At 41.3% G+C, this 10,278-nt stretch overlaps 1 protein-coding gene across 1 annotated transcript in view; it reads left to right on the top strand.

The window, feature by feature from the left end:
• EZH2 (enhancer of zeste 2 polycomb repressive complex 2 subunit) overlaps positions 1 to 9,063 on the top strand; it is a gene marked incomplete at its 5' end in the record, with an annotated part of 21,181 nt that extends 12,118 nt beyond the window's left edge. The window contains 8 exons of the mRNA XM_010179768.1: positions 3,375 to 3,415; positions 4,570 to 4,695; positions 5,083 to 5,261; positions 6,083 to 6,178; positions 6,785 to 6,866; positions 7,736 to 7,816; positions 7,914 to 7,998; positions 8,726 to 9,063. Of these exons, the coding sequence (XP_010178070.1) occupies positions 3,375 to 3,415; positions 4,570 to 4,695; positions 5,083 to 5,261; positions 6,083 to 6,178; positions 6,785 to 6,866; positions 7,736 to 7,816; positions 7,914 to 7,998; positions 8,726 to 8,786 (751 nt within the window). The remainder of the gene's footprint in view (positions 1 to 3,374; positions 3,416 to 4,569; positions 4,696 to 5,082; positions 5,262 to 6,082; positions 6,179 to 6,784; positions 6,867 to 7,735; positions 7,817 to 7,913; positions 7,999 to 8,725) is intronic.
• Between the last annotated feature and the right edge of the window lie 1,215 nt (positions 9,064 to 10,278).

The following is a 10,278-nucleotide window of genomic DNA, read 5'->3' as shown; positions in this document are numbered from 1 at the left end:
TAATCGGCCCTCTTTCCTCTGGATTGATGAGGATTTGTTACTGATTGCAGGGGCATGTAATGCAGCTTCTTGATTGTTTTTGTTTTCCTCCTCAACCTCATCCTCTATTTGGATGTGAGCTTACATAGTAACCTTAAAAATTTTAAAGTCTTTTCTTTTTCCTATTTTCTCATTTTCCTCCTCCCGTCCCTACCTTCCACTGGACTACTGTTCACTGCATATGTTTGTATAGCTTATGTGGCTCTGCCTAGAGTTCAGGGTGCCTTTTCATAGGGATTTAAATTCTCACTATTATCAGGCAAAAGATGCAGCTGAGGCATTGTCACAGATATTGTTAAGTCCCACCTGGCTGGAAGGCTGAATCTTAGAGCGGTGGGGAGGCCTTGGATAAGATAGGACTTACAAGACTGAAAAGAAGTCTTTGTTTAACCAATGCCAGAAAATCAAACCTTGCAAAGACTAAACTACATATATTGATGTAATTGGCACATATTTTGAATGTTCAGTAGTGTTTCAGGTAGCCGAGTATCCCTGTGCAGAGAAAGAAATGCTAGTGTAGCTTCTTCCAAAGAATGTGTTTCTCCTGCCTGATTAACTGATAGCAGTGCCTCGTCGAAACACTGGCAAAACTGAGTAGGTTGTTAGCAGGGAAGAACTATATTTTTGACAGCTTCCATCGTAATGCTCCTGGTTATGCTGGTTTTCAAAGCTGGCTGTCCTGCAGATGTCAGCAACCAGATGCTGACAGTCCCCCTGCTTGCTGGGAAACCTGCCACTCAGTTGCTGGTTTGCTTTTTTCCTGAGGCTTCAAGTCACAAGTTCTTTCTCAACTTTCTGCCTTTTCCTTGTCTTTGCTTCTGGTGCAAGAGAGCAGAATCTTGCCTGTTGTTTCTGTTTGAGATAGCAGATCATAGGGCAGATGGGTAAAATACCCTTAGTATGGCACTCAGTCAGGCTTCAGCTTTGTGCACTTATCAGGGGAACTCGCAGCGCTTCCTGGCAGTTTTTGAAAAGTACAAGCTACCGAACATAATATTAGTTGTGCTAATTAACCCTCCTGGCGGTTTGGTCAGTGTTGACAGCTTCCTTCGTGTTGTCTTTGTCACTCCCTGCAGTTCATGCTCACGCTGTGTCTCCAGTTCCCTTCCTGCCAGGGTCTCTTCCTCCTCTGTGGCTGAGCCGATGCCTTTGTTGTGGTTGCCGTATTTAAATTTCTGTCCATTTTGAGTTGGTAATATTCGGAATATTTTGTTGAGGATGGCAATCTGACGAACTCAGGTGACTTGTCCATACAGTCTATACTTTCCCATAGATATCAAAAAGTCCCCGGTGGCAACTAGTCAGCAAGTGGCATTTTACTTTTAAAGAAGTAGGATAGTGGTTACCTAAAAAAAATTAATAATAAAAAATTCATACTAATTGCTAATGAAATGGCGGTTTAAGTAGTGTGCCCACAGAAAGCTTTTAAGGGTTTGGTATAGGGAGATCCTTATTACCTTGGGCTGAGAGACAAGCTTCTGTGAAAAAATGTTCAAAAACAAGGTACATGTTACATTTGCCGAATACCAGCTAGACAAAAAAGTAGTTTGATGTACATTAGAGTAATTTAAGTGAGAATTGCACTCCTTTCAGTTGTATGGGAACTGCCCATTACAAAGAGTTACTGTCTCATCATTCATAAATACATTTTTGATATCACTTTTCTCTAAAGTGAGCCACTCTTAATAGGAATGTCAGCTATTTATTAGTGCTCTCCAGTGCTGATAGTCTCTGGGTTTGTGCCCTCCCCTCAACATCAGTGACTCAGACAAGTCTGCCTCTGTGAGCTTCTAACTCATATGGGTTCCTTCAGATACTTGTAAGAAAGTCGGCTCTGAGCATTGAATGAGGTCGAACAGTAAAGCTTTGAAAGGGCAGTGGCACAGAGAATCGCTGCTGTGGGTGGTGGGGGGGCTGGCACACCATTCGCTTGAAGTAGAAATTGGTATCATGCTTTTATATAAGAAATAGTGGCTAAAAAATCCTATTGAGGTAGTTTCCGCAGGAGATACTGTTTTCAGAGTGCCAACTTGTGAGTGTTGCCTTCGTTGAAAAGCAGAATAGTTTTCTAAGAGCTCTGTGCTGGGGATTTTTGAGTGCATGTGTTCACTAGTATTTTGTACTGGTTAAAATGAGTAAAACTGCTCAGAAATTGAGGTTGCTAGGTGAATCTAGCAGTGTAGTATTTAGCAGGGGAATAAGGCTTCTCTCATTCTCTTAATGTTGCTATATGACATGCTAAGAAACTCCGAGAAGTATAAACTTTGAAAATTCTTAATCTATTTTTTAATGTGTAAATTCATTGAGATTCCAGTGCTAACTAAAATGCATACATTGACAGGAAAACACCAAACCCACATAAATTTCTCCTTTAATTTTAAAGGCTACTGAGATGCAAATCTGGTTTTCCTTCTGGTACCTGAGGTCCAGACAGGTGTTTTTGCTCAGTTGTGCCTGACACTGCTATTCAAGAAATAATGGACATTTCCTGCCCAAAGAACTTAAAATCCAAAATGGATACAAAATAAAAGGAGGAATTGTAACTTGCAAGAATGTTATAGTGAGCTATGTTATGACAACCAAAATCATGTTATTCTTTAAAAAATGGAAACAAAACAAAGCCAAGGAACACCACTTCCTGCAAAGGGAGTGCTTAGCTAACAGAAAGAGAGGACACTGAAGGAAAACTGTGAGGATGTAAGAGAGAGGCACAGAGAGTCTGAGGCTGAAGAGAAAAGGCTCAGCCCTGTACCCACCAGTCAGCACAAACTGGGCGAAAGTCGGCCCAACCAGGAGAAATAGAGATGGCATCGGTGCTGCTGTCACTTCTGCCACATACTTGGAGCTCAGCAGATGACGGTAACATCAGTCTGTGATCTGCTGCACACCCGGTGTGGTGCTGGGGCCAGGCTCTGTGAAGCAAGGGGCTGGCACACTTTCACTCCCCTGTTTAGGCACGTCCCTGTGATTCTGCAGCCTGCTGGAAGCAGCTCCAGCAGCCTCCTCTTTGCAGGTTTTCCTTAAAGGCCACCTCAATTTGAGCATCTCTAGCCTGGGCTGGGTGGGGGCTGCTGGTCTGGACAGTCCTGGGACTGGAGGAGTGGTGTGGGGCGGGGAAGCAGAGTGCAGGGCGTTGATTTTGCCGGCTCTAGAAGGCTGAGATGGGGCAGCTCTGCTGCAGCCGCTTCTGACTTGTGCAGCGGTAGCAGACGTTCACGTTAGCAGAAACTCTCCTGTTTTATGTCAAGTGTGGGTGCACGATACAGCTCCCATTGCCAGCCCACTGCAGGAGGGGTTCCTGTCAACCTTGTTGTGTTTGTTTTGTGTTTTTGCAGGTTGTGGGCTGCTCATTGCAGAAAGATACAGCTGAAAAAGGGTTAGCATCTTTCCATTCAATTTATGTCCTCAACTTTTCCGATCCTACGATTGCTTTTTCATTTTGTTGTTGTTCTTTTTTTTTGGGGGGGGGGGGATTTGGGTTGTTTGTTGTTGTTTTTTTGGTTTTTTTTAATGTTAAGCCATTATATACGTTCCATGGGGAGCTAGAGATTATAGGAGGAATAAAAAGAAAAAAGTAAGCTCCCATTACAGATAATTGTAGGGACCAAAGGTCCTGTTTGGTTCATGCAACTGAAGAGCTCTGTATAATTCAATGAAAAGGAAAGGAGGCTGAATTTACTGTCTTTTCAGTGTGGCCTCGTTGAAGTACAGATAAAAATGGTATTAACAATAGGAGCTGTGGTAAAAAGCAGCATTTGGTTTTTAAAAACAACTTATTTTAGAAATAGTTATCTGAAAATTTATTGTGAGTGGTTGGGACTTCTAGCAACATAAATAATAGCTCGGTTTGTCTCTCCTTTTGATTGCTGATTGCTAACTTGAGCATTTTTACATGCAAACCCAACACAATCTCAGAAGTATTAACAGCAAATATAATTTATATAGCACCAAATTCTCCTAGCTGCTCCATACATAAAGATCTGCACTTGTCACCCACGGTCCTTCCTTGCTTGTAAGACGTTAGCGTTGTCTGTATTGGAAAATTGACTTGGGAAAGCACAGTGGTATAATGACCAGGTACTCTTTTGCCAGTGTATCTGTTTCCAAGTTGACTGTTGCTTCAGAGTAACAATTACTTAGGGTATTTGAGCAAATTTACCTTGCTGAATAACATCAGTATGACCCTAGCACATGTTCACACAGGGAATTATACCATTGTAGTTTCGTTCTTCAGTTTTCCACAGTAGAAAGTTTTCAGCTCGGAATATTTGAAGCAGCTAAATAATGGGAAGAATGAAGCGCGCTAGGAAGCGGGCAGCCAACGGTGACAAACACCTAAATAACATCACCCTTCTGGTTTGGTGTCTCTTTATTAACCGACTGATCATAGGTTTGGGGGTTTTTCTGTTCATTTTTGGGGTTTTCCTAATTAAGTGACTAAAAGGGAATTTCTACTTTAAAGAGTGAAGGGAACTGCATGTTAGTTGGTTGCACCTTTCAACTTTACAAAATGTTGCTATTTTTATTCAGATGGGTCATCGAATCATGTTTACAACTATCAGCCGTGCGATCATCCACGTCAGCCTTGTGACAGCTCATGTCCATGTGTAATTGCTCAAAACTTCTGTGAGAAGTTTTGTCAGTGCAGCTCAGAATGTGAGTAAAGCCTTTAAAAGCTCTCTATAGCTTTCTTTTGCTGTCCCAGCGTGTAACTGTACCGGCAGTCTGTCCAACTGTGTTTGCCAGAGCAGCAAATTGTGTCAAACGGCGTAAGAAGGTAGCACCTTTTAACTGGCCACTGAATGAAGTCAAAACTAGTCTTAAGACTTAAAAGGAAGTAATTTGAAGGAAGACTTGAGGAAGATTAAAGTAAAATCAAGGAAGGCAAGAATTTACAGTACTTCCAAATGTCCTGTACAGATTTCAATGGCTCCGATTGAGGTTTCTTTAATATTCTGATTTGCTATAATCTGCACTGTCTTAATTTTACAATGTACTTTTTTCATGCTTGCCCTGTTTGTTTTCCATACATTCCCTTTGTAGGCCAAAACCGCTTTCCCGGATGCCGCTGTAAAGCACAATGCAACACTAAGCAGTGTCCGTGTTACCTAGCTGTACGCGAATGCGATCCCGACCTCTGTTTAACGTGCGGAGCAGCCGACCACTGGGACAGCAAAAATGTTTCTTGCAAGAACTGCAGCATCCAGAGAGGATCCAAAAAGGTATGTAGATGGTTATACAGCTATGTGCCTTGGTGTTGAGGTGTTTTTGTGTGTTCCTGCCAGAGAATGGAATTTCTTTGTCTTTGTGATGGAAATGAACAACAACAACAACAAACGCAAAAAGGGAGGAAGCTGTCGCTTGTGTTAGCTTGCTGATGCACTGCTGTTAAGCCCTGTGTACAGTTTGTCATGTACCAATTAGTTAATGGTTTCTGTGTAGCACTGCAGTAGAGTATCTCCTTTCCCCATTCAGGCTTTGCTTGTAATTTGCTCATAGGCTGCTGTTTTGAAGTGGTAGCTCCTCAGCCTTTCCCTAGATCAGCGTAAGGAAGTTTGGCTCAGACCAATACTGGTTACTTCTTTCTTCAGTTGTGGATTCTACAGCACAAACTTTACAGTCCACCAAAGATGTCTCAAGAGCCTGTCCAGCTCTGTTATGTAAATAAATTAACCAACCAACCAAGCTTTATTTCTATTCTTCTCACAAACTGGTTCAGTCGAATACTGAGCTGATCAGTAGTGGGCTCTTGTCTGCAGACCTTTCCAGTTTGAAGTCCTTACTGTATATGTTTTTATGTAACACCTCATGTCAAGATTAAACTAAGATTTGTGTTGGTTTTTAAGTACTTCATATGTCTTTTATTTCACATCTGACTTCTGATCCACAAGGTATAATTTTGGTGTGCACACCAAACCGCGTTTGTCTCCTCTCCTGGAGCCCCAGCATACCTTTCATTAAGATACAATTAAAACAAAAACCCAAAACAAAAAACCTAATCCAGGCCATGCCTGTCTAAACTTCTTGGATTTCTCTCCCACAGCACTTGCTATTGGCACCTTCAGATGTGGCAGGCTGGGGAATTTTCATCAAAGATCCTGTACAGAAGAATGAATTCATCTCTGAATACTGTGGCGAGGTAAGGATGGAGCACACTGGGTGTGTGGAAGTGTAATTGGTGAAGTTGTGTGTTGGATAAGGACCAAGAGATTGTCTCTAACTTGGTATCACAGCCTGTAGGTAGGAAAATGTGACTGACTCGGTGTACAGCAACTGCTGTCAGAGGCTCCAAACCCAGGAACTTTACATGAAAAATTTGTCATAGGCTCTCGTTAGAATGAGAGGCTGGAGTGTCATTTTTCTCTTTAGATGCAGTTTCAATTCAGATGTGCCTGGGATTCTGTGCAAAATCATTTAGCACAGTACTAAAACCCAGTAGGTGCTTTCCCTAAATTATATTCTATAGCAATAAGAAAACTCTGAATCAGGAATGCAGTCTTGATTTGGAGATGAGGAGCCATTCTTGCTTTCCTTCTGCTTTGAAAGAACTTATGCTAAGAGCAAACCATGGTTGTCTGGTAAGTGCAGAATCCTTACTGAAAACAGCAGTGTATATTTAGGAATATTTTCAGACCTGGAAAATAAAAACTCCACCCTTCTTTAAGAATGTCTGAGTTTTTTGATGTTAAGCTGCTGCGGTTACAAAAGAGGAGAGGAAGTCTTTTACAAGTACTGTTTCTTTCAGATTATTTCTCAGGATGAGGCAGACAGAAGAGGAAAAGTATACGACAAATACATGTGCAGCTTTCTTTTTAACTTGAATAACGGTATGTATGTACTAGCCACAGCGCTTGCAGCATATAACACAGATAAAACGTGTGTGTGTGTGTGTGTGTGTGTGTAATATACAATATATAAAAAATATAAAGTATGTTTGCTCACCATTTAGTTCAGCCCTGTTCTTTTGCAGGCAGTAGGTAACACTGAGAAATTTCTTTCTTCTGCACATCTTTTCCTACTAATGTGGATTCCTAGTATTCATAGCTAGTGCCTTTTTTTTCCCCTAAATGCTAGTTAACTAAATAATAGTGATGGAGCCTATTACACAAGGCAAATATACAAGATGAATTGAGAAGTAAAATTTCATGGAGTAAAATCACGTGTAACCATTAGTAAAGTAGCCTAAAGAATTTAAGGTTTGCTAAGTATTACCTGAAATAATTTTACTGTGACTTGAATGAGCAGTAAGTTAGGGCAGTAATTTCATGTTGGCAGGGGGTAAACGATACACAGACGTGTGGCTACTGAAGAGAAAATACAGACTGGTCTGTGTCGAGTGGAAAATGCTAAAAAAGATTTGAAAGAGGAAAAAAAAAGCACCTTTGTGTCAAGGCTGATGCAGAGTGTTTAGGGAGCTTGACCTTGTGGCATAAAGGTAGGGAAGCTTCAACTAAGAAACCAGGGTGGTGCCAGTGCAGCAGGAGATTAATGGAAGGCGCAGTGTGGGAATATTTGGAGTCTGCAGAACAATAAAGCTACTGGAGGACGATGTGCCGGCTCTTCCGTGGGGGATGCTGAGCAGTTCTCTTTTCCAGCTGCTAAAATCTAAGCACTCTGGGTATTACAACAGTCACAAAGATTTGTTTGTAGGTGACCTAGCCATCACTTCTGGGCTTTTTTTTTTTTCCCTCCCTAGATTTTGTGGTTGATGCAACACGCAAGGGCAACAAAATTAGATTTGCAAACCATTCAGTAAATCCCAACTGCTATGCAAAAGGTAAGTTTTAAAATGCCTGAAGAGTGTATTCTAGACAAGTATCCCACAACACTTTATCCGTATTTGTGTTAACCTAAGTTTGAATTTCTTTTAACAGTTATGATGGTTAATGGTGATCACAGAATAGGAATATTTGCTAAAAGAGCCATTCAGACTGGTGAAGAGCTGTTCTTTGACTACAGGTTGGTAGATGGATTTTGTAATTTCTCCCTGTCATAAACTGGATTAGCTTTCAGTATTTCTGCCCAGTTCATAACTACTTAATTACTGTGCCTGCCTCCTTACAACCTCAAGTCTCAGCAGCTGAGCAGCAGGCCCCTTATGTTTTTATTTTATTTTTTTTAAGCCAGATACCCCAGTGAGACTTAACTTGAGCAAAGCAACTACTTAAGAGCCTTGCAAACTTGGTGACAAATGGGGACAGACCTCTATGACTTCTCTGGGCAGACTTATGTATGAAACTTTCAGTATGGGGCATCTCTCCCATCATTCAGCAATGGACAAGAAGTCTTCTCGTGTTACTACAGAGAAGAGCTTGCTAAGATTTCATTTATACTTAAAGAAAACCAAGCTGTCCAGTGACAAAACTGTGTAAGTCAACTTTGAAAAATGCAGTTGCTTTCTGCTGGCTAAAATGAACTCTAGTGAGAGAGATTTAAGCTGAAAAGGTGTGAAATGTTTTAGCATTTTGGTTCTTCTTGGTCAAACTCCTGTAAAAGCCATTTCTTACATGGTCAGCATCAGTCTGCATCTGCAAATTCACACAAAGAATAAAGGCCCCAGCTGGTGAGGAAGCTATGGGAAACAAGTGTGAGAGAGAGTAATCCATGCTGTGCTGTTATATCAGAGCAAAGCTGAAATGGTCAATGGTACTGATCTTTATTTTTGTTTTTATTTTTTTAATTTCAGATATAGCCAAGCTGATGCCCTTAAGTATGTGGGCATTGAAAGAGAAATGGAAATACCTTGACACCAGCTACCTCCTCTTTTAAACAAACAGCTGCCTTATCTTCAGGAATTTCTAGTACTGTGGGCAATTTTAGAATAATAAAAATGCAATTTGAAATTCTGTATTTGCAAAGTACTGTAACAGTAATTTATAGTAACACATTTAAAAAAACCAACTTTTTATTGCCTTCTCACCAGCTGCAAAGTGTTTTGTACCTATGAACTTTTGCAATAATGCGGTGTGGTACATTTTTCAACCTTGAATAAAGGATACTTGAACTTCTTCATTTTAACTGGAACTGAGTTGGAATTTTGTCAGCCAGCTGAGGAAGCAATGTGGACACCTACTCTGACCAAAGGCAACTCCATACTTGTCTTGTTCTGTGACTGTTACTTCAGGTCACATTTAAGATGAGCACAAGGATGTAAAGTGTCTGGGACATCAGCCAGGCTGAGTGGGGGACTTTCAGCACACAGCACCTCAGTACAACAGTTTGCCTAGCACTTTTCATGCACCCTAGGCTTGAAGCTATGTTCACACTTTAAAGCTGTGGTTGCAGTTTAGAAACTCCTACAGTAGCCTCTTGTCACAGCATCAACTACACTTAATTTTTTTAGGGTTTTTATCTGCTTCTTCTAAATCTCAGCAGTCCTTACAGGATCCTAACAAAGGGTCTGCCCTATAGCAAGATCACAGCAGCACAGTCTGCTTCCACACTTGCAAGTACAGCAGGCAGCTGCCATCTTGCTCTGTGGTGGCCTGAGCTCTTTTTTTCTTTGTAAGATGAGGGGTATGAAGTCCAAACTTATTTTCTCACTGCTTGGGTAAAGCCTGGCTCTTGTCTCAGGCTGGAACAACAACAGATGGGTTTTAAAAATAGAGCTCTCTTGCTCTCAAGCATACAAAGCAATGCTGCTTTAACGGGATGGGGTAAAGTGAGGCTTCAGGAACCAGCTCAGAGCAGCTTCCACACATGAGCATCACTGAACCCACTTCTGCCACTGTACCACTGTTAGATCCTGCCACAACCACCTACCAGCACCAACCTGGCTGCAAGAAGGGTTTACAAAAACAGCCACCATCTAAAAAACACACAAACAAAACCAGCACAGAAAGCATCACAAGCTCCATCCTTCTAAATTTCAAACAGCAATTTGAAAATGAAAGAGCACGGTGCTCCTAGTACCTAATGTGCTGGCAGTCCTCAGTGCAATTAACAGATCTTTCAGAATAGCAGCAGCATGCACAATCCCTCATGGGGATGAGGCTTTTCTCCCATTTCCCAAACCAGTTTGGATCACATCTAAGAGCACTGCTCCATAGTTTAAACCCAAACATTTTTACTAAGTCAGTCAGAGCTCAATTGTAGCCATGAAAGATCAGGTTCCCTCAGGAAAAACAGCAGTAACACAAAACCTGGCTTCCTTTCCTTCATGCCGGAACAAACACTGAACAAATCACAAATTCTAAGGAGTGAAAAGAATTAACTTAACCCCCCTTTTTCCATCACAAA

This window comes from Mesitornis unicolor, unplaced genomic scaffold (genome assembly GCF_000695765.1).
Source record: "Mesitornis unicolor isolate BGI_N332 unplaced genomic scaffold, ASM69576v1 scaffold46372, whole genome shotgun sequence".
In the NCBI taxonomy this organism is placed as follows: Eukaryota; Metazoa; Chordata; class Aves; order Mesitornithiformes; family Mesitornithidae; genus Mesitornis; species Mesitornis unicolor.
Note: the sequence above shows the minus strand (reverse complement) of the source record. Positions and strands in the feature narration are given on the sequence as shown.